The sequence below is a fragment of the Liolophura sinensis genome, chromosome 1 (genome assembly GCF_032854445.1).
Source record: "Liolophura sinensis isolate JHLJ2023 chromosome 1, CUHK_Ljap_v2, whole genome shotgun sequence".
Classification (NCBI taxonomy): Eukaryota; Metazoa; Mollusca; class Polyplacophora; order Chitonida; family Chitonidae; genus Liolophura; species Liolophura sinensis.
The window spans coordinates 62,894,476-62,920,053 of record NC_088295.1 but is presented as its reverse complement, the minus strand read 5'-3'; the positions used below and the strand labels follow the sequence as shown (position 1 = coordinate 62,920,053).

Below are 25,578 nucleotides of genomic sequence, written 5' to 3'. Positions count from 1 at the left end.
CACAGCTAAACTGGAGAATTCATACCGGAAATACGGGTTTAGGTTACCGTCGAAATGGCTTCCCCTCAACCAACTTCGTCTGCATCACTCACGCCTAAGAAAGACAAAAAGGATGAATCTCTACTTGATAAGATCGGAACCTTAGCCAGAAAAAAGAAAATCAAAGAAGGTAATAACGGCCTTGCATTTGTTTTCTCTTGTGATTCTGTGTAAAGTTTCTATTTCCCTCAGCATTGGGTGTGTCTGTTTTGACTAACCTCAGCTTCAGCATCTTCATCAATTCTATATATGGAAATACAATCAACACCTTGTTACTTTTACCAAATTATCTGGACTGATAATTTATTTCTTGATCAATCACCTCATGTAACGTAATGACGATTGCTTTACTGTAAAATGATCGTAAGTTTACTGTGCACTTGAAGTTAAAATGTTACCATTGAGAGCTGTCTTAGTTGTCAGTCAGTCAGTGTCATAACAAACATGTATAGAAATATTCTGTAGGACAAGGACAGTGTTCTAAATCCAGTAGTTTTAGGGTCAACCCTGTAGTATTGAAAAAAACTACCATGTGAATATCATTCACTGAAAGTTTTAAGTAATCTTGGTCACACATCAGCTGAGAAATTATCTCCAGGCACAACTCATTAGTCAAAGTTTTACACTGCCGGCGTCTGGCATACCTTTGTTGAAATGGAATTATTGTGGTTTTCAGTTAATGCAACATTCGGTGCACATATCTGCTGAAAAACAGACAGCATCACTGGTTGATACACCAAGACAACATGCACTCACTCTGTCTGTTATAAATGTTCATGCAAGCATACACCACTTGAACTGTTATTAAGGCACATAAATACAATTACATATATTCATTGAGAAACAGATATCTGATAGGAAGTAGATTTTGAATCAACTTAGCCATTTCACTACTGAAATCTATGATGCATGGCTTTGTATGTTGTACCCAGTTACATACTCAGGTGAAAAAAAAGCTTCTAGCATACACAACTTTTTTTTTTTTATAAATACAGGTATCTAGCTACATGTTTCTTCATCAAAGGAAGTACCAAGGTGATAAACTTTAAAGCCTAAGTTTAACTAAATGCAAAAACCAAGAAATAATTAGAAATTCTATCAGCTAAAAAATTGCCTTTTCATAACCCTCACTATCTGGTGAGATGGTATGTGTAATTATGTAATGCATAGAAAACCGATGTAACTCATTTCTGACATGTGTGATAAAAATATTAACCAGAAATGAGTGCACTGTAGGTAATATATATAAACAGAAGAAGTCTTTATTAAATTTCATTCTTTGTCTTTTCCAGTAAATGAACTAGAAGAAGAGGGGAAGAATGCCATTGAGTCCCCAACGAGCCCATCCTTACCAGATGTTGGACCTGAGGGGTATTTGCTTGGTATGTGTAGTTAATGCACCCTGCACTCTGCAAGTAAATGTTTTGAAAAGTATAAGTGTTTGATCTTATGCCAGAATGTATGTATCCTGTGGTTAAACTGAATTTTCTTACAAAGTGTATTAGGATGTAAAGTGATCTTTTGGAAGAATAATGGGAGGGTAATTAATACATATGTACAAGTATGCTGTGTAGTTTATGGGTTGAAGTGTCATGCTGAAGACACCACAGTTGACACCTCAACCAATCACATTATTCTGACACCAGGCCAACCAGTTCTGTTTCCTTGCTCTCACCTCTCAGTGCTGAGTGCCAAGCAAGGCAGCTGCAAGTGCCATGCTTAAAGTCTTTGGTACGACCCAACCTGGGCATAAGGTTCCAGTGAATTATCAGCATGAATGTGTTGGCCAAGAGTCCAAATAATGTTGAAGGCTATGTTAAACCTCAGTTTAAACAAAGCAGCAAACAAATCTAGTCATTTTCATGTCAACTTCCTTACGATTTCAGAGGAGAATGAGGAGCGTCCATGATTGAACCCGCCTCAAGAGAGCTCCCCAAGGTCAAGGAACTGATCGCTATCTTACTGGATTGGATTAATGATGAACTAGCAGATCATCGTATTATAGTCAAGGACATTGAAGAGGATCTGTTTGATGGACAGATTCTTCAAAAACTCATTGGTAAGCAAACTATATTGTTCCACATTGCAAATATTCATCTCATTTTTAGTTTGTGCAGATGGATGAAAGACCAAGTTTAAAGGCATTTTGGTTTCCCAAGTAGATGATCAAGTAAATGTGGAAATGATATATTTAGCTATTATACAAGACAACAATGTATGTACTTTACGCGTCCATCTATTGGGGCAAGGGAAAAGTACATGTACTCTTTTGTAAGTTGTTCGCTTTTACATTCTTTGATTGTAATTTGGGTGAGTTGTGCTTTACAGTTTTTATATTTTTCACACTAGATGGTTAGTTTTGTTCTTCTAGGACTTACAGTATACATAGAACGTTGTTGTACACAGATGGAGTAATCCTCAGTTATTATATCTAAACATGCTTACAAATGTTGTTGCAGAAAAACTTGCCAATATTAAGGTTGAAGTGGCAGAAGTCTCCCAGTCTGAAATCGGACAGAAACAGAAGCTGCGTGTGGTTCTAGACTGGGTGAATAGAATCCTGAATTTACCAATCAGGTGGAATGCCCAGAAATGGAGTGTGGACAGTAAGTCAACATGGTCATGTGGTCATAAACCACATTAAGCCACATAAAACCACATGGTCATAAACCATCAGTACTTGGAGAAACTTCCTCCCTACTCTGCTCACTGGAATAGCAGGCCTCAGACACCAGAGTCTCACTTACTTATTTGACTGGGATTTATTTAATGCATGCAAGAATATTTCACTTTTGTATATGATGCCTGTCAGTATTATGGGTAACTGTAACAGTTTTCCCCACTACCTAATAACAATTCCAGTTATTTCAACAACAACTCAGGTGATCATGAGTAACCCTTGCTGATATTGGCCCGGTGTCTGTATAGTGTGACTGCGTGGGGTGTCATGTCAGGTGTCTCCCACATGATAATTCAGTGGAGGCAGTACTTTGGCAGGATGGACTCGCCCTGCCACAAGAACGCACAATAAATGTACACACACCTAATTACTTCGTGTTGTCATACAACTGAAAAATTGTTAAGTACGATGTTGTGCAAATCAAAAGGGTGTCCAAGCTCTTCAGCTAGTTTAAGCCCTGCCAGAGAAGATTGGAGGTTGCAGAATCTGTATGGTTTCGGGCCCATGGCTGGGATTGAATCACACTGTGTGAGCCAGAAACCAATCATATCGTCACAGCTCACTGAAATTGCGCTGACCAGCAATTGTCCAATCTCTGAGTCTGGTAAATGTGATATCTTCGTCTCTTTTGTTCAGGTATTCACTCTAAGAACCTCGTGGCAATCCTTCACCTGCTGGTGGCACTGGCTCGTCACTTTCGTGCTCCCATCAGGCTCCCTGAGAACGTTTGTGTGTCAGTGGTGGTTGTTCTGGTGGGTGTCCGCTTTCTACCTGAATTTCCTTACACGTGTACATGTTACCTGTATGGAGAATTAACACATGTGTCAATTACTGCTGATGAATTGAACCTTTGACGCATATTAGGCCATTTCTGTGACATTGCATTAGGATTTCTGAATTCTATCCTTCGTAGAAAATATTCTACAGTGTAGAAGTTTTTGAATGTTTACATAGATATTTGTTATTGTGGACTATATATTAAATTCTGAACACTGCTATGAAATTTGAGCATTGAGTTAACTTCAGCCGAAAGGATGCAAATTTTAAGCTTAGTTGGAGTTCGGCTGTAGCAATTTCTGTAGAATCCCTCATTTACTTTGTATCAATGAGTATCCATGTAGGTTTCTTCAGTTTCATGCTATTTTTGTAACCCTGCTGAAATGATGCATGCTAGAAAACGTAGTGGAGACCTACATATATGATGTGCACTGTATTATTGTGTTATCAGAAGCGGGATGGGTTACTTCTGCCCAGGCGAGTCATGGAGGAAATCACTACTACAAACGAGTAAGTTTGTCAACCTTTTCTCTCACTACCAAACCCAGACACATCGAGTCTGATTGACTGTTACCAAAACTTTCATGTGTCAGAGGTTATATTGAAAAGTTCTGAATATCTGTTTGTAAAAATAAATGACACATGACATCAAGATGCATTGGTTTCTGTTCCTAAACGTACACATTGGTTCACTTGCATGTGTTTCAGTAATGATGTGTGGTATTGGTCACTGTTTCACTATTTTTTGTTTCACATACATGACATTATTATAACCATGCGCAAAATCATACATGTTTCAGTGTAATATTGATGATATTTATGTTTCATCATTTCATTTCAGAGACATCGGTGCTCGGTTTGGTAAGTGGCTTTCCTGTTTTTATTTCTAAGCAGTGAAATATTTAAGCAAAGAAATCTGTCTCTCTCATTGGAGTTCAGTGTTGTACTCATTTCGTTGTTCTACTCATGGAAGTTGACTGACACCAGTAGCTGGTAAGATTTCTGAAGGGAGAAAGCTGCTAAATCTCTCTGACATAAGTTAGCCCAAAGTTAGAGGTCCGGCAGCAACCTGCGGATGGTTGTGGGTTTCCCCCGGGCTCTGCCCGGTTTCCTCCCACCATAATGCTGGCCGCCGTCGTATTAGTGAAATATTCTTGAGTACGGCATAAAACACCAATAAATTAATAATTATTATTATTTTAGCCCAAAGTTAGAGTTTTATACTGATATTCATTGAAAGAATTTAAGAATAAACTCAATAAAATATCAATATATATTCTTTATCAAATGGGAGATGATTTGTTTACTACATGTAGTTTCCCTTACTGTGAAAATGTGAAGAAATTTTTGATAATCTTTAACTTAAAGTAAATGTTTTACCTATCAACAATTATGTAATCAGTAATTTAATCAGTACATATTAATACTTTCAATTATGGATGAACTGAGACCAAAATCAGACATTCTGGCTTTTTTCAGTTGTTTGCGTTGTGTTTGTGTTACAGAGAGGGATGCCTTTGATACACTGTTTGATCATGCCCCAGATAAACTTAATGTTGTGAAAAAAGTGAGTCTGAGATTTATGCCATATAACGTACGTGTACATGTGCGATTAGCTTTATATCATAGCAATATCTCTGTGCTTGTTAAGATCATTCTGATAATTTAAATACAATAGGGCTGCACTGAATTACTTCCCTTGAGGTCACTCTCTCAGTTAAAAGGTGCATTTGTAGGAGTAAGCTGTGAATAGGTGAGACCTCAGAAAATGGTTAGTGGCAAGTGTCAGAGTTAATGTAAGATAGTTGATGACCTAGCTTTAAGGCAGCTTTTGATTTTGTAATCTTATATGGAAAGCCCAGGGTAAATATTATGTATTTTGTTATCCGTTCGGAGGTATTTTCACAATCCTGGCCTTAATTAAACACAATAGACAACTTCAACAAACTCTTTATCTGAAATCATTGACTTCATTTAAGATCACTTGACATTTCTTCTCGTTGTATCACCCACCAAAAGCTAATATCACGTTATGTCATAGTCGCTGTCGTGTAACAAGGGAGTTAATTCAGAGAAGGCCTTTTACTGCTACATGTATATCTGGATTGTGACTCTGAAATAGTTTTGATGGACTTAACCTTGTGCTCTTACCTGTGCCAAGAAAAAATGCCCTCACATGGGTCACTTGTCAGAATATGCCAAGGTTTATTATACATGTATCTAGATGTTTTGTTTTTAAATTTCAGTCATTGATCACATTTGTAAACAAACATCTAAACAAAATCAACTTGGAAGTCACTCAGTTGGAACGTCAGGTAGGTTTAATTAATATCATGCATAACCTGTATGTAATGATAATGCATTTACATGTATATTAGTTCTGTGTATGTGTATGCATTTTTTCATGTATTTCTGTTCATTTTGATTTTTTTTTATTTCTAGATTCAATTTAATAGCTTATATGAAACTTTTTCAAGTTTTCAATAAAACCAGAAAGTGTTTCTGCATGATCATGAGTCGTAATGTTTCGTATTTGAGCTCTTCAGAGCAATAACCTCAGAAAAAATGGAGGTCATTCAATTTGAGCTTAAGGCATGAAATGTATTCAGATTCTAGTGATAGACATTGTAAATTGGTACAGAAATGAAAAAGTACAACAGACACCCATTTAACTTACGTGCCTGGTGTTGTGAAAATGTCCAGGATACAAAGATGACCTAGGTTCATGATTTTTGTTTTGAGCACTTTTAAATAAGTGAATGATGAAAAACATTTTTACCCTTGAATGTGTGCTTTTTGGTGTATCTTTAGCTGTGACCAGCAGCTTAGTAAGTTACTGTGCTGTTCGGTCACTCGAAATTTCGCCATCCTGTCTTGTAACAAGGCCTATTTACTTAGTGAAGGATATGAACAACAGACAACAAGATGCAGCAGCTATTCCGATCTGTTCTTGGCTTACTGTAGCCTTGTTCATGTAGATTCATCGGTGATAGGGGAAGAAAAACTGCACCATTGCTTGTTTTTGATTTTTAAATGTTGTTGATGAACTGTTTGATATGGTTAAATTATGAATTTGACCGTCTACAGTAAGTCCTTTTTTGCATATTTCAGTTTCATGATGGTGTTTTTCTCTGTCTGTTAATGGGCCTTTTAGAGGGATACTTCGTGCCTTTGTACAGCTTTCATCTCACCCCAACAACTTTTGAGCAGAAGGTAAGATATGCTATTGACGCCATGAGGCGTCTCTCCTGAATTTAACACAGGATTCAGTATAACACTGCACTGTTCTTGCAAACATCTTGTACATATTTGGACAGTTTTAGTTAAGAAATTTAGATTTTGGACCTTCATTGCACTCTGAGGCTTGTTTACAACTTGTATGTCATTATTCGGTGAAAGCTTTGATGTGATCAGGCTGATTTGGCTTAAAATTAACAGCCACTGGATTTGAACAATCACATATTATATTTATGTCAGTGGTTAACAAACATCATGCAACACAGATCACTTAAAACATGTCAGGGCAGATTTGTCTCCAAAGAACAGTGTTATGATGAAGGAAGGGTGTATTATAATTAGGTGTCATATAAAGCACATGGGCTCAAACAGCTGAAGCTTAAAATTTGTGAGTATACACTTTAGTTGATTCTTAAACAGTTAATCCGCTTGAAAGTGCAAAACATCAATGTTTTTGTTCTAATACTGAACTTGATCATAAATTTTGGGCAATTTGGCTTTTTAGAAGAGCCCTTCTACAGATGGTATGCTGTACTTTGATGCCAATGAGTATGAATGTTGTTAACCCAAATAAAGGGGCATAATTACAATAAGTTGTAGTTAAGTTACAGTTATTTTGGCAAGAGTTTTCTCCCTTGTTTTACATAGCTTTTTGTAACATAAGAGCTTGGCATGATTGGGATGTTCAAATTGATTTTTATAGGTTATGGCCTCTTTGTCAAATTGACATCCACTTTTGTTGCATCTGTTCAGCTGAATTGATGCATGAAATTTTTAATTTCCTGATTAAGAGTAACCACGTATTTTTCATAAATGTTGAGCTTGAAGGTTAGTATGCAGAATTTAAAAACACCAATGAAATCCTGCCCTTGTCCATGTTCTTTTTTATTATACATGAAAAAAAGCTGAGTTTAGAATTGTATAAAAATAATGAACGGTAAAAGATTTTAAAATCAATATTGGCTTTTACATGTATTTGAATTTATTTTACAAACTGCCCATTGATCGCTTCGATGGCCTAATGGTTTGAGTGTCTGCATCAAAGTCAGGGGACCTGGGATCAACCCGGGTCATACTTTTAAAAATGGCACTTGTTGCTGCCTCGTTTTGCTCTCAGCACTGAGAGGTTAGAGCAAGGGAAACATAAGCTGGTGTCAGTATAATGTGGCTGGGTGGAGGTGTCATGCCTGGTGTCTTTGCATGATACTTCAGTGGCAGCAGCACTTTGGCAGCACTCGTCTTCGTCATATAACTGAAAAGTTGTAAAGTATGACTTACGAGCAGAGAAGTTGCATGGGAGATGCACTGGGGAGATTGTACAGCTTGACATATTAATTCAGTGTACAAGTGAACCAAATCTTTTTCATTGAAAATGTCCAAATTTTTTAAATGGTATCAGATATTATCTTTACCCCAAACAATTATGTCGAGTGCTCTTCAGACATTATCATGGATTTTCTTCATATAGACTTGCATACATACAGTTTAGAATTTTTTCATACCTGTTGTTGTTATACATGTAATTCATATTGTATCATATGTATTTTAGAATGCCTTCTTGTCTTGGAAAACATTAATTACATTTACGTGTATTTGGTGTCTAATCAGTCAACATAGTTTTGAGGGGGCTCAGTTGGTTAGCGCGCTAGCGCAGCATAATGACCCAGGAGTCTCTCAACAATGCGGTCGCTGTGAGTTCAAGTCCAGCTTATGCTGGCTTCCTCTCCGACCGTACGTGCGAAGGTCTGCCATCAACATGCGGATGGTCGTAGGTTTCCCCCGGTTTCCACCCACCGTAATGCTGGCCACCATCGTATAAGCGAAATATTCTTGAGTATGGCGTAAAACACCAATCAAATAAATCAATAAATACAACATAGTTTTGTGTTTTTTAAAAAAGTTAACCTCTTACTTGCACCAATTTTGATTGAGCTGTGCAATATGGGAGAAGAACTTCAGAATAGATGGTTGCAGTTGAGTAGTTTAAGAGACAATATCAGAGATTTGGGGGCAAAAAATTCGTATTCACTGATGAAATAAAATTCTTGTACCAAGAATAACTCAAAGTATTGCCTTTCTGTAAATATCAGTCTCATACCTGACCTATTTATAATGTTAAAATGATTCTAAAGTTTTAAAAAGTTGTAATTCAGCCTGCTTTATGAATTTATTAACTTTATTTTAACTGATTTTAAACAGTAATGCATACATCAATGAGGCAGACATTCTGTGAAAAGTAATTATTTGAGCTGTTCTAAAATAATAGCAAAAAATTAATTGGATTTGTGATGATTGATGTTTTGCCAAAAAAATGTTAAGACTCTTAAGGCAAGACAAACAATGTGTTGACTCAACCCCAACCTTTGACAGGACATTATTATATTCCTTGGCTTCCACTGTTCTCAGGGCATTGGTTGCAACATGTGGTTGACAAAGCATAGGTAGCCCTTCAGGTCATCTTACATGAAATTTAGCAGAAATCACTTGCCTTTGATCAGTGTGGCATATAGCTGTATATCACAGGGTGGAAAGTAGGTCATTTACTTGCCACAGCCCTGTGGTTTCGTCCACCTATTAGACTGACTTCCATCGTGACTTATATAAATGAAAACCTTTTCACTACCGTGGCATGGATTGGCTCTGCCTCAAGAAGACACAGTATATGTACAAAAAACTGTTCAGTACGACGTAAAACCCCATGCAGACATACATACACATGCATATAAAAGTGTATTAGATTGAGATACGGTAGTGTGAAAAATATAAATTCGTTTTTTTCTTCGGCAGCAAGGAGGGGGGGAGGGGCGATAAGGGTAAAACGCCAGATGACTTTTGCATACTGAATGTGTAGTAGTTATCCCAGTTGTGTCAAAAAAGGTTAATTAGAAGTGAGTCAGTAATAAGATAAATCTTATTTGATGATGTATTATTAGTTCATGGGTACATGTAAATTGCTTCACATGAGAGACTGAAGTTACTGCATGGGTCAGTGTTACACTGAAGGGTTTAGGTACTTTACTGAAAGTCAATCTGTAATTACGGATGCATGATCATCAGATAATAGCTTCGTAACAAGCTACGCCCAAATCTACATGTAGGCATACCCAGGTTATGTTCTTGTTAATTCTGGCCTGCCGAAGTTTCTGCTACAATTATGTCGTTATTAATGTTATTAATTATACTATATTAAGCATGCAGTAATGGCCTGTATTGTAATGTGGCATATGTGTAACACTGAATCTGTCATTGAGTTAGTTAACCATCACATTATTCGGTGAATCCTGACCTGTAGCTGTGAAAATTCTTCTTGAAAAGTTATCGAATATAGGGTTTTAAAAAATAACGCATATGTGTATTATCACATGATCAGTCTCAAAGTGGAATACTTTATATAGTACACTGTTATTTCAGCCGAATTACACAGTGAGAAAGTTGAAATGTCACTGTAAATTTTCAACCTTTTAAACCACTGAAGCCCTTTCTTTTGCGTACGGTTATTCTGAAAATGATGCTAAAATGATTTGTTTGTGTTGTTAAAGAGGCAAGTTTCATAAGGCTGTGCAGATTATTTCCCAACACTTCACAGCTCTCAGAATGTTTCAAAATATTGGTCGTAAACGCGGTTGAAAAGATTGAAGAATAAAAGCAATCATAAAGCAAGCAACTGAAGTGATAACACCAAATCACAATTTTATGTTCATCTCAACATTTGGTGTCACCACCATTTGCCATGTTTGTGTTCCTTTTTGTTAGAGTATATTAGAGAGAAATATAGCCTCATAATTTGGGAGCCATTTTATGTGCTTCATAATTTGGGAGCCATTTTATGTGCCTCATAATTTGGAGCCATTTTATGTGCCTCATAATTTGGGAGCCATTTTATGTGCCTCATAATTTGGGAGCCATTTTTATGTGCCTCAAAATTTTTCCAGCCCATTTTATGTGCTCATAATATGGGAGAAAATGAAATGTATTCACTTGTATGCTAAATATTCCACTGTCTAACGAGATATTGATACATTTTTCTACATGAAATAAAATAGCTTGCCATTACAAAGTTAAGCAAAGTATTTTGGATAGGGCATGAAATTGTGATGGTTTATGATCAGCTAAGTTTTAGCAGTGTTATATGTCTGTGATGTGCACAGGTTGGAGATTTGAGGTGAGAATTTCATATTGATGACTTTGACACTTACTCCATTTCACCTAAAGTTTATCATTTTTCAAGTGACACATTTTGCATAATCCCGATTGATTCATCCGCATTATAGGGACACATAAGAGTTTTTGGTGAAATTTAATTAATCTATTATCATTGAAACTTGACTTGGCTTTAAGAGAATCACTTAAGTGTTTCTGAAAGTGTTTTTACATACCAAACTTTAGGTGAAATATGGTACTTTATAATTTTAAACAAAGGTGGTTCTAAAGGGTAAGATTTAGTCAGGTTTAATAAATATACATATAGGAGATTTCATGAGTGGCAGTTCAGTTTTCTGACATCTACTAGTATTTTTCAGGTTGAGTTTTTCTTTCTTTTTTTGCTCTGTTTATAGAGATGCAGATTTACCCTGTCAATTTTTCAATCCATCATGTCAATAAATGGTCTCACTACAAATACTGCGGCCTAAAAGCCAATAAAATACTTCATGTAGTCTTCATATTCTGCTTATTTGCATCTTATTTCCCATAACAATGTATCACGTGGCGATATCAAAAGGCATTGGGGGCCTCCGTGGCTCAGTCAGTTAGCGCGCTAGCGCAGCGTAGTGACCCAGAAGCCTCTCACCAATGCGGTCGCTGTGAGTTCAAGACAAGCTTATGCTGGCTTCATCTCCGGCCATACGTGGAAAGGTCTGCCAGCAACCTACGGATGGTCGTGGGTTTCCCCCGGGCTCTGCCCGGTTTCCACCCACCATAATGCTGGCCGCCATCGTATAAGTGAAATATTCTTGAGTACGGCGTAAAACACCAATCAAAAAAAAAAAAAAAATCCAAAGGCATTGTCACACATTTGTCTATAAATAGAAATATGTTAAACAACACTGTTTTTATGTTTGAATGCACCAGTCATTACATATTGCAGTAGGCAGATTGGGAATCAGGGAAACTGAGCATTGCTTACTTCTCTCAGTTTATGTACTTCTAGTGTAGGAAAAGAACATGCAGAAATTATTTAAGAAAGGGAAAAAAATATTTATGTAGAATAGACTGTCAAAGGCAAAATGGTTTATTCTCTTGACATAAGAAATCAGAGACAACATCTCAAGGGATCTTCCAGACAATAGAAGCAGTTAAATAGTTTTTATGTGACAGATGAGAGAAGCCACATTATAAGCCACAGTTGTGTGGGAAAAGAATTGTTATCATGGACTTCCCTGGTAGTTGGATTACTTCCAGTCCAGCTTGTCTTGATTTCAAAAATCCCAAAGCATCTGTGAACCTAAATTTAGAGTATTTGTAATGCATCCAAGTTTCTCATGACTTGATATGATACAAGCCAACTAGATAATGTTACCTCAGGGGATTCAGAGAAATGTACTTGTAGTGTTGGTATAAACTTCTAATGTATTTCTTGAGACCTGGGGTTAGGGAGGTCAGTAGATATAAAATCTGTGACTTCATTTCTTCAGAAATGAGTTTTTTTTAAGAAAAATTCTGGGCAACCAGGGTCACAGAGAGTTTTCATACCCTTCATAATAATGAGTGCCCATATTGGAGCTAAAAGAGCCCATGCAAATTATAGGAAATAGAAATTTTAAAAAATGTTTCTTTTGATTAATTTGATTTTGATTGAAAATTACTTCTTTTACCCCATCAAAATCCTTGGTGTTAAGCTGCAGATTTACTCTATTAGATATAGTTCCATAATGTGTCGAAAGGGTGCCTAATTTAAAAAAGTGTATTTCACCCTGGCAACTTCTGTACATAGTGTATTTGTTTGTTTATCTATTTGATCATTGTTTATTGTCAGTCTCAAGAATTTTTTTGTTTATATGATGGCATTCCACTTTATGGGTTAATGAGATTAGAATGCCCAGCATAAACCACCTATCTTTGTCAAGTTACTGAAGGTGTGTGCAGATATGCACACCATACTAGTAGTGATCTTCATCAGAGCAAAAAATTGCCAAAAATCGCAAATGTTGTCAACTGCTTTATGTTGTCACAAAGGCAGTAAAAGCCTTGAGAGATTAGAGAATCTGCAAATTAACTGCACAAACCTTCTGTATGTGGTGTGAGGCAGTGTTAGTGTCATTTAGTGAGGCAGCATGTCATCTAAATTTTTGACATTTTTGACCCAATTTTTTGTGCAAAGCTACATCAACATATAACTGTTAAGGAACAAGTCTTGTTATGTATATGTCTGTCTTTCAATTTTGTACACAACCCTTCATGCAATTGACTTTACACTAGAGCGGTAAAGTCATATTTTTGAGAAGTTAGTGTTATACTGGTGACAAAGTGGCTGTTTGATTTGAAATAAAACATACAAGATTTTATTGGCAGAGAGCAAAATCTCGTGTATGGTATGTAATTTTTTGATTCTTCAGTTTTAGTTTTTTCAGCATTTTCTTTTTTCGAAAATATGAAGAGTTATGCCATTTTTAGGATGTAGTTTACAGAGAAGAATGCTCTGGACTGTGGCAGACATACATGCACATGCACATACTTGAATATTTACTTTTCAATTTAGTAATTTAATCACATATTAGTGGCATTTAAGAAATGTACTGAATGCTCATTACAGTTACTAAGCAGCTACCACTCTGAATTGATTGTTGAGGAAGTTTGGTGATAACAGGCTGGTCAGGGTTTGCCAGGTACATATTATACTCTAAAGCTTCCTCTCGGTGTGATAATTCAAACTGTTTTGTGTAATTTGTAAAGTGACCTGGCAAGGTACAGAATAGAATAGTAGAGGGCTAGTGAAGTGTGGTGAGTTTTGTGACAGACTAGAACAAGAGAGGACTTGTGAAATGTGGTAAGGTTTATGACAGACTAGAACAGTAGAGGACTCGTGAAATGTGGTAAGGTTTATGACAGACTAGAACAAGAGAGGACTCGTGAAATGTGGTAAGGTTTATGACAGACCACAACAGTAGAGGACTTGTGAAATGTGGTAAGGTTTATGACAGACTAGAACATTAGAGGACTCATGAAAGGTGGTAAGATTTATGACAGACTAGAACAGTAGAGGACTCGTGAAATGTGGTAAGATTTATGACAGACTAGAACAAGAGAGGACTTGTGAAATGTGGTAAGGTTTATGACAGACCACAACAGTAGAGGACTGGTGAAATGTGGTAAGGTTTATGACAGACTAGAACATTAAAGGACTCGTGAAATGTGGTAAGGTTTATGACAGACTAGGACAAGAGAGGACTCGTGAAATGTGGTAAGGTTTATGACAGACTAGAACAGTAGAGGACTCGTGAATTGTGGTAAGGTTTATGACAGACTAGAACATTAAAGGACTCGTGAAATGTGGTAAGGTTTATGACAGACTAGGACAAGAGAGGACTCGTGAAATGTGGTAAGGTTTATGACAGACTAGAACAGTAGAGGACTCGTGAAATGTGGTAAGGTTTATGACAGACTAGAACATTAAAGGACGCGTGAAAGGTGGTAAGGTTTATGACAGACTAGGACAAGAGAGGACTCGTGAAATGTGGTAAGGTTTATGATAGACTAGAACAGTAGAGGAACCATTATATTAACTTTAACCAATCAGATGAAAGTTATCACTGAAACCCGAGAATGCAGCTGCTTCCACTTACATCACCAGGACGCCTTTTAACCATATATGCGTGGGATGTTGACTTACATGACATCTGTTAAGGTGTGTTTCCACCCCTCTTTATAAATAACTCATGTTACGTTATTTGTTGTCTTGTCTATAAAACCTTGTCTCCTATAAACCCTGGCACTATTTTGTAAGATCACGAGGCTGAAGGATGAGGTATACGTGATCTGTCCTCTACTTTGTATGTGTGGCCTGGAGATGATCAATAGTGTGGCCCATAAAACGTAAACTGATCTGTTCAGTGGCTGTTATACCTGATCATCAGTTGTCATCATAACCCAGAAAGACAATGCCATTACATGGACAGGAAATCACATACCCTGTAAGAAGAGTTGATTTGATTAATTTACGGATCATGCTGGGTTGTTCTCAGCTGTAGCTCCAACAGTGAATGAAATGGAGTCGAACACTTGAATCGTAGCTATGATTTATGAATTGTTTTAAGCCATGATAAAGAACGCATTACGGTTAACATACAATGTACAAATCTGACATGGGCTTCTGTGGCTCAGTTAGTTAACGCACTAGCGCAGCATAATGACTCCGGAACCTCTCACCAATGCGGTCGCTGTGAGTTCAAGTCCAGCTCATGCTGGCTTCCTCTCCGGCTGTACTTGGGAAGGTCTGCCAGCAATGTGTGGATGGTTGTGGGTTTTCCCCGGGCTCTGCCCAGCTTCCTCCCACCATAATGCTGGCCGCCATCATATAAGTGAAATATTCTTGAGTACAGCGTATATCACCAATCAAATAAAAAAATAAATACAAGTCTGACTTCAGAATAAGGTTAATTAGCTTACTGTTTATATGACATTGCATGTGCAGCAGTGCTTCGGTGGCATAATGTTTAGAGCTTCCGCCTCCAAGACGGGGGCACGGGGGTTCAAACCCGGGTAGGGTCATACCCAAAAATTCAAAAATGGCATTGTTCTTGTTTGTGCCCACCCCCCCCCCCCCCCACCCTTGATGCTTAGTACTGAGAAGTTAGAGCAAGGACTGTTTGGCCCCAGTGTCAGTATAATATGACTGGGTGTCATGTCTGGTGTCTTTGGCATGATTATACTTCAGTGGCAGCAGCACTTTGAGGGCATGGACTCGCCCCGCCAGAAGAAGACACAGTATATGTACACACACCAAATGACTCCTCTTCATCATATGACTGAAAATTGTGAAGTACAACATAAAACCCTAAGCATACATACTTACATACTTCATATGCACAAATGTGTTTGGGAAATAGTCTATAAATCTGATTATTTATAATCCTGATTTTAAGACTAGTTTTATTCTCTGGTATTATTGATTACTCATATCATATTACAGGAATATAAGACCTCTCAGGTCGTAAGTGAGTGAGGTCTGCCATCAACCAGCGATTGGTCGTGAGTTTCCTACGGGCTCGATCTGCTTTCTGGCCACCATAATGCTGGCGTCCATCGTATAAATGAAATATTCTTGAGCATAGCATAAAACCCTTATCAAATAAATAAATAAATTTCCGACATTTCTATGAAAGCAAATTTAAGGGTATAAGTTATAGTCAAAGTTTTTGTGGAAAGGGATCAGATGCTTAAATACATAAAGTAGTGAGATTTTTTTTGTTAAGATGTTTTTAAGATATTAAGATATTAAGAATGCTGAACTTTAAAACAACAGATAAGAGTTCAAATTCTAGTGCCCCACAGAGTAGGTACTATCCCGTTTGTATCATAATCTGACCTGACTTTAACAATTGTATCTTGGAAGAGGCCTAAATGATGGAGTGCTGAACTTTTGATTTGGAGAACTCACAGAAAATTCCACCATTTTTTAGCTCACTGTTACAAGGTATGGCTAGGTATTAATTATAACCATGTTGGAAAGTGTCGGCATTCATGCCATTGTACTTCTGGACTGTTAAGTCTGGGTTGAGTGGGTACAGTGCATGGTAAATATAGATAATATATATAATAATATAAATAACAGTGTGATTGTCCTTGATAATATTTTCTTGCATACACATTTTTGTGTTCATCAACCCATAGGGTGGCTAGATTGTCTTCATTTGTTTAGAAGATGCTATTCTGTTTTGATAACTCTCCTCAGCAAGTTATCCAAGGTTTCTTTGAACCATTTTGGAGTTTAAATGTTTTTGTTGTTTGTTTTTTTTTCTGTTTTTTTTTTTTTGTTTTCTTCAGAGATATTAACATTTTCTTTGCAACGCATAATTGGTTGGTTGATAAACATACAAGTTTCTGTAAAATTATCGATTCACCTTTTTGGTGATTATGGTGCTTAGAAATGGCCTTGAAATGTTTTTGTGGAATATCAATATTGCCATGCACGTACATTTGTTGCAACAATTGTGTGTCATTACTGACTTTCTAAGTGTGATACAAGAACCGAAAAATAGCTGCTTTTTTGCAGCATATGCCTGTATTTCACCCAGGAAGCATTCCTGGCTTTTGATATGCGGGAAAATATGCGCTCTTGAGATATTTTCTCTGCGCATATAACCGTTGCTGATTTTAGTGACACTGTTGTGACCAATTTTGTCAATAAGCCAATAAATTTGGTCATAATCACCTTTAATCAGTGTAGTTGTAAGCTATTTGGCCTTGTACCTTGTTGAACAAAAACTTTCAAATCTCATTAATCTACTGTGATTAAGAAGCTAAAAATCACTTGTCTGTCCTTGTATTAGAGGTTAAATTAGACAATATTGTTGTGAAATGACATGTGTATGAAGATATATGGTGTATCTTGAGGTGTTAGCGCCTGTAACATTGCAGAGAGATGATCTTGTGTTGGGTATCAATATTTATGTATGGTAGGGGGCCTCCATTGCTCAGTTGGTTAGTGCACTAGCGCAGCTTAATGACCCAGAAGTCTCTCGCCGATGCAGTCGCTTCAAGTCCAGCTCATGCTGGCTTCCTCTCCCTTCGTATGTGGGAAGGTCTGCCAACAACCTGCAGATGATCGTGGGTTTCTGCCGGGCTCGTATAAATGAAATATTCTCCTCGTCAAATTATATGTGGTATTACATGAAATTTCTATGCTATGGTGTACTCCACAATCTGTATCATACATATTCTGAATGTATCGTATCCCTTATGCCAATTATACTAGTAGGAAGCCAGAAACCTTGTGATGCTGCAAACCACAGTTTTTGATTCAACCATTGGCGTGGAAAGATTTGTAGTAGCCTGAGAGCATGTTTGCACATGTGGAAGATCTAAAATCTGACCTTGCCATTCATCGTAAGCAGTGTGTGCTGGTAAACAACTTGTATAAGCTGTGAATATCCTGTGATGTGAATGTAATAAGTAGTAGTTCGTTTGGACACATGTGCTGTCACCTCTTTCAGGTGGCCTTGAGGAGAGTAGCTTTGATTAACAGTGTCCAACCCCAGAGTTGGTGAGCAGTGGTCTCAAGCCTAAAGAGACTTTCACCCGTAAGCTACTGTTTCAAATGTCAAGGCCTGTTTTGTGCTGAAGGTAAAGAGGTACCTGTTAACTCGTCTCCTGTTGATAAACACTTCAGGTAATGAGAAAAATTCCTGACCACCCTTGTGCCTAGTTTTCCAGACTCGGGCCAGCATTCCGCACATACTGCAGCCGCCCTGGTCGTAATGTCAAAACGACTCCTGTGTCACCATTGATAGAAATGGATGATGTTATAGCCAGTTCGCAGCACATGCAATTGCAATCGGCCAGCCTTTATCTGTATTCGTAAGTTGCTTTGTGTCTAATGAGCACCTCTGCTGTTAGGGAGAAAAATGTCAATAATTCTCAGTCACTAGCCTCCATTAGCAATTAAGCAGTGAGTTAACCCCTTAGAGATGACTGGAGGTCTGGGAGACCCTAGGGTGACTTCCAGCTGGTTGGTGGACATCATTTTTCATAAGCTCACCAGGGAAGGGGTTTAATCAAATACCTGGAGTGTTTGTAGCTGGCCTGTTACATCACTACTAGCAGCGTCCCTTATTCTCCCTGCTGCTCTTGGATAATTCTCCATTGTGTTGGAGAAGCCTAAGGGAGACAGAAGGGTCATATCCGATCAGGATGTTGTATCCATCGCTACTGAGCGCTCAGCAGTGGCAATTTCCCATGTACACACTCCTGTGGTGTAAAGCCTGACCAGATCGCTCAGGAATTCCAATATGACTGGAACAAAGGTGAAGTTAAAGATCCCACCCACACCATATGCTGTCCCCTGACCGACAAACTGTCCCCTGACCACTGTCCAGTAAGAGTACATATACAATAAATCAGCATACATGTAGTAATACATTTACACTGTCATCTTATTAAACCTGTTTTTCATGTAACCCTGATACATTTTTTTTGACAGCATTTTCTGTTTATTCCAGCTGAATACATTTTAGATTTTAATGATCTTCTGCTTTGTGTAAAGTTAAATGCAAATGTCACAATATCTTGCTAAAAAGTTGCTGTGATCTTACACTCAGTGCTCTGGTGCTGACCCATGTTAGAGGTTACATGAGACACTTTGTTTTATTTCTTAATTCATACTATAATATGATGTTGCCTAACATATTATACCACGAGAAAATAATCTGCTTGGGGCATAAAAAATGGCATTAAACTACAGTTTTCGTAAGGCCCCAGTGGTCAGTCCAGAAATCTAAGTTAGGCATAGCTTCCTTCGTGCCCTTAAAACGATACTCTACATTCAATAGTATGTTTTCATGTATCCTGTAAAAGAGAGGATTTCAAAACTTCCAAAGCTGTGAACTCTTTTGTTCTTTCCTTTATTTTTTTTACAATTATCGTTGTACATGTTCTCATAAAACTTATATGAAGTACACACTTGCTGCAACGTCAGAAAATGATGCGTTCTACTGTTGTTTGTACCTTCTGTATAGACTGTCCTCGAGTCTACCATTCCCAGCCTTGGACACAGATTCTGTGTCATGTGACACGAGTATGTTTATTTGTGTTTTGCGCTTACGTAAACATAGTAAAATGATTTTGTGTTCGAAATCAAATCATTTTAGCCAGCTATTATCAGTTCTTTGTTTTCTGAGGAATTGACTGAAAAATTATGCTTAACATTTTAATAGGTGTTAGTTCACAGTAATATTGGTTTATCAATCAGCTAGCCAATCAGGTCTCTTTATCCTGATGACAAGTGAATTACAGTGTGTTTATTAAATTGTTCTACTGCTGTACCCGAGTGTTAGCCATACTCTATGTATATATGCATGTATATGTATGCATGTTTAAGGTTTAGTGTACATTTTATTTAACAATTTTTCAGTCATATTACAATGAGGACTCATTACGTGTGTGCATATAGTGTGTGTTCTTGTCCAAGTCCATGCCACCAAAGTGCTGCTGCCACTGAAGTATCATGCCGAAGACAAGGCATGACACTCCACCCAGTCACATTACACTGACACTGGGCCAACCAGTCCTGATTGCTTGCTCTAACCTCTTAATGCTGAGCGCCAAGTGAGGCAGCAACAAGCACCAATTTAAAATTTTTTGTAATGACCCGACCATAGTGAAGAACAATACCAACAGCTTAATGCATGGGCATCAAGCCACCACCAAGCAATCCTGCTGTGTTCATTAACCTGGAGAGCCTCCCAGTAGCCTGTTGATTGATGTGTTTGACCTTCAAACTGATGTGTATTACCTTATGGAACAGCTGAGCTGTCCCCAACTGTCCCGGGACTCTCTGCGTGTGGGAAGCCGGCTGTCTATCTTACCATGTAATGATGTCTCAACTTTCCATAATGTTGTATAATTTGACAATTTGTAAGGAAAATTTTCATATCCAGGTTTTTTTTTCTTGGTTTTTATTTTCTGGAGTATAAGCTCAAAATCTGGTGTACGAGGATATCATGGCTCTTTTTTGAAATTTTAAACCAATACACATGCACCTTGGTAGGAGAGGTTTTACTTATTGTTTTTGGCTTCATGACTTTTGAAGTTATTCAGATAATTTACTTACCATCTGTTTAGTGTATTGGGGGATTGTAAAGAACAGGTGTACTTTAGGAGCAGCGGTATAATAATAATTATTACACCATTCTAGATTTGGTTGCTTCTTAAATTATCTGATTTGTCTTCAAGAAAATAATGCCGTACAGCGTTTGGGTATAGCAACTCCTGGACATCTGCTTAAGATAATAATACTTGGTATTAGATCACTCTTATACAGGTATGACACTGATATGGAAAAAAAAGCACAGACAGAATGTGCAGTGTTTGGCCTAGATTTGTGGGTTAAGATTCCGCAGGTTGTAGCATGAAATGCTTCTGGGGTGTGGCTGCATGTTGGCTGAAATCTTTCCTACTCAGCCAGCCCAAATATTGCCGACACGGCAGAAAAATGTGAAACAGGAGGATCAAATATGTAAAAATGAATGCCAGTGATTCCGGAAAATCTCAGCCAGACGCTCCATCAGTGCCGTGTAGCAGAAGGTGACACATAAGACAAGAAGTTGGAACTGTACACTGTCGAGAAGCATGATTAGTTCTTTCACCCTTCTCTTCCTTGTTTCCACATGTTGACCTGTGCTCTATGGGTCGTGAAAACATATCAGTGCCGCCTACCAAAACATTGTGTAATGGTTTAAGTGATTGACTCTCTGTTACTAAAGCAAAGCGGCTTCATTGGAAACAGGTTGAAAACATATTGTTGTCAGTCGAAGTAGGCCATGAAAATATGCCCTAGAAAACTAGAGTTTGCTCTGGGATAAAAGTTTGGAGCTGTACAGCTTCTGTCAGAACACATGGATCAAATCTGTCCCAGGTTTATGTATATTATGTCATATCATTGTCCTGATTCGGCTCTAAGTCTACATGTGCATTCACTTTAACACATCCAGTGCTTTCAGCAGGTTTTCGTGCGAGAACATAAACTTTGCACAAATATAAGCTCATGATTCATTTGCAAATTTGTATCCATTGTTAACAAGCACAGCTCTTGGATTTATTCTCTGTCAGGTTTCCTCCCACCATCATGCTGGCTGCCATCGTATGAGTGAAATATTCTTGAGAATGGCATAAAACATACATGAAATAAATAAATAAATAAATCATTTGTCTTTAAAAGCCTTTACATTTTTTGCTGTAACCTGTCACAAGTATTCTCCAAACTTTATGTTAATATTTTTTTTTTGTTGTTAATTAGAGATTGATGATATTGTTATTAATCAGCCATCATATAAGTAAAAAAAATTTTGAATACAAGAGTTAAATAAATAAATGCTGTCAGTGATAAGTTTATGAAGTCAAATTATACCAGTTGAACTTTTTAACATATGGGACAACATATTGCATTATTGCACTTTTTAGCAAGTATCTAGACAGTACAGGGATGCGAGATGTATATGTATATGTATACTCAGTGGTAAGATTGGGACTCCAAACTTCTTGCACACTTGGTGTAGACTTAGTGCTGGCCTCAGACAAACATTTTTAAATCCCCCCCTTCCCCCTCGTTCGTGGGGCCCTGGTGAAGTATGTCAGATGTGGGACAATTTGTTATTGATTTGCCACTTAGACGAAAGTGGTTTAATTACGCCATTATCCACTATCCATAATGCTTACCACCACCCTGGAGTATGGTTTTAAAACAGCAGTCATTAAATACATGTATGTGAATGTTTTAAATGTGAGGCTTACCTCACTTACCTCACAGTAAAACTTCATAAATCACTAAAACCTGCACCTGATCATCTTTTTCTCCAGGTTCACAATGTGGCTTTCTCCTTTGAGCTGATGCAGGATGCAGGCCTACCACAGCCTAAAGCAAGGCCCGAGGGTAACTTAATATATGTATAATGTATTTCTTTTATTTCCAACAGATGTCAACCACGTTTAAGGTTGAAACCAAAATTTGAATTCTTGTAAGGCAATATGAAGTAACTAAATCAGGTTTGATTATCAAAGCCATGTATAGCAGATACAGTATTTAGTTCGTTAAATATTAATGCAAATATCGTGTGTATTTATAATAACTAGTAACTAGTGCTATGAAACAAGATATCAATCGATTGTATGTTTATTGGCTTTTCTTTTCCTCACATTGCACACATCACTCACATTGTGCAAGTTTGTCTAGGCTTCCTCACATTGCTCACATCACTCACATTGTACCCTGTACATCTATATGTATTTCTAGGGTTCCTCACATTGTACACATCACTTATATGTACCGCATACACCCATATCTAGGCTTCCTCACATTGTACACATCACTGACATTGTACACCTGTATCTAGGCTTCCTCACATTGCACACATCACTCACCTTGTACTCCAACAATGTATGTCCAGTCTTCCTCACATTGCACACATCACTCATCTTGTACACCTATGTCTGGGCTTTCTGACATTGCACATATCAAGCCTTATCTACCTGTCTCGTGGCTTTCTCATGGTGCACACATCACTCACCTTGTACACCTGTGTGTAGGCTTCCTTACATTGCACAGATCACTCACATTATGCACTTATGTCTTGGCTTTCTCACAGTGTACACATCACTCAGCTTGTACCCCTGTATGTACGCCCTCTGACATTGCACACATCACTGAAATTGTATATCTATGTCTGGGCTTCCTCACATTCCACACATCACTCACACTGACATTGCACACCTATGTTTATGTTTCCTCACACATCTCTCACCTTGTACACCTGTGTCTATGTTTTCTCGCGATGCACACACCCCTTACCTTGTACATCTATGTCTTGGCTTCCTCAATTGTACTCTACACTCACATTGTACACCTATGCCTTGGCTTACTCGTGGTGCACACATCTCTCACCTTGTACACCTATGTCTTGGCTTCCTCACATTGCACACATCAACAGCACATATGTTGTAGTAATAGTAAAAATAGTTCTTATAATTAGTACAAGTACACAGTACTCATTTGGTATGCTCTGGTCATGCTGGCTCCCTATTCGGTCATACATGGGCAGGTCTCCAGCAGTCTGCGGATGGTCGTTGGTTTCCCTGGGGCTGGACCTGGTTTCATAATGTTTGCCACTGTCATGAAATATTCTTGTGTATGACGTAAAACACCAATAAAGAAAGTAAAGAAATAAATTGTACATTTTTGTACTGTCTCTTACAGTACATGTACACTTGTTGCTCACCTTTGTCCTGTGTTAGGCCTTGTCATTGGCCTTGCCTATTGCTGCATGCATTAACCTTGTTCTTTATGTTCTAGATGTTGTCAATTTGGATCTGAAATCAACCCTACGTGTGCTCTACAATATCTTCACCAAGTACAAGGGCATCAGCTAGATCTGGACCTCGTGACCTTGTGTGCTGGCCTTGTCATGATGGCTTGTCATCGTGTTTGACGGCTAAAAATTTACTGCCATGGTTTCCTCACTATAAGCATCTCTGTGTGAATCTCCTCTTTCAAACTGAAACTCCAGGTATTGGGGTTTTAGTTACACAGCTCACCTGTCTCACAAGTTGTGATGGATCCAGCCTTGACGTCTTCCATTTGTCTGTATCTGTTTTTCCACAAAAGTCAGATGAATTCTGAGAATCACATTTGTTTGACCAGACACCTATTTTTTAGGCCTTCACTGACTTTTAATTTGTAACTGAAACTTACCCAAATGTGTTCAGTGTTTGCTTCTATAATAATTGCAATTTTTATTTTCGTTAAGTAGAATTGTAGCTTTCTGTTCAGAAATTTGAGCTGGGATCCACTTGTCAGAATATAAATTGGTCACTTTGTATTCATATCAAAAGCTGCTTACCCCAAAATTTGTCATTTTTTACCATTGTGGCATATTTTTATTTGACCTAATGAAAACATCAATTGGTGTCATTTTGTTCGACAACATTAACATCTATTGCTTAATTTGGACTTCCATAATTTACATCTTTAATAAAGGATTGAACAGCTGTTATCTGCTGTAAAAAGCAAACATTCAGTATTTGAACAGCTTTGGACATTGATGACCATGTGGACACTGATATTTATGATTTATGAAACTGATAACCAAATAAGGATATAGTGGTGGTGATGATAATAATAATATGTAGGCAACTTTGATTATGCAAAATATTTATGCATGTGATTTGTTATTGCTGCTTGACAAGATTTGGATGATGCTCTTCTTATAAAGCAAACTGTTTCTTACTTGTGCTATGTTACGTTTGATAAAGGACTTAATATTGCATTTACTGCTGGCAAGTGAAAGATGCTGTCCCGTGTATGAAGGACTGCCTTAGTGCCTGGCTCTGATCCCAAACTTGAACAACCTTAAAACAAGCCAAAATGACGCTTGCAGACTTTTAAGCCTCTGAATGAAAGAAATGCGTGTGCGGAAACAAAACTTTGATTGGTAACCATTTTATATTTGATTGAATTACTTGTCACATTTAATGTAGCTTGACTAGTTTGGGTGCTGAACAGTTAGGGGACCCAAAACTTTTTTCAGGAACTAAGATATTACCCTGACTCCTGACTGAATACAACTGAATGTTATTAGTTATTATTACCCTCCTTGAATTAAGATAATTTTGAAGTGAAATATTTCATCAGCGTAAGTGATTGACTTATTTCATGCCATTTGTAGTGCATAGCAAAACCATATTTTCAAGGCAAATGGCCTGTGTAATCTGATAAAATTTCATCTAAAAGCTGTCTGATACTTTGGCTGAAAGTAAGTTTTGTATTTTTCTGGAAACTTGTGGAAACTGATCTTGCCAGCAGAGTATAATATACTTGTACATGTATATGGTAGATAGCTATTTTAATACTGTCATAATAGAAAACATTTTGTAGATTACTATTTATAACAATTAAACTTGTTATTTATTTACTATGATTAGTTTCTGGTTTGTGTTTTCCAACCAATGAAATTTAAAACTTCCAGGAAGAAGTTTTGTTATTTTGTTTTAAACTGGGCTCAGTCAATTCAGAGAGGCTTACACCAAAAATTCGCCAAACAAATTAAATTTTCAGTATTTACCAATAATAGCTCAAATTATTTCCCTTTAGTAAAGATCAATCTCATACCTGCACTGATTATGGTGTTAAAAGTTTGAAA

The 25,578-nt window shown here is 37.5% G+C and overlaps 1 protein-coding gene across 1 annotated transcript; it reads left to right on the top strand.

The window, feature by feature from the left end:
• Positions 1-48: 48 nt before the first annotated feature.
• LOC135471669 (beta-parvin-like) lies at positions 49-25,351 on the top strand. Its single transcript, XM_064750984.1, is given in 13 exon segments — positions 49-169; positions 1,332-1,421; positions 1,926-1,940; positions 1,943-2,098; positions 2,499-2,645; positions 3,356-3,471; positions 3,948-4,006; positions 4,338-4,357; positions 5,002-5,063; positions 5,743-5,811; positions 6,608-6,709; positions 22,244-22,316; positions 23,733-25,351. Coding segments are annotated over 13 exon segments (1,101 nt in total). The 5' UTR covers positions 49-54; the 3' UTR covers positions 23,810-25,351.
• Positions 25,352-25,578: the final 227 nt, after the last annotated feature.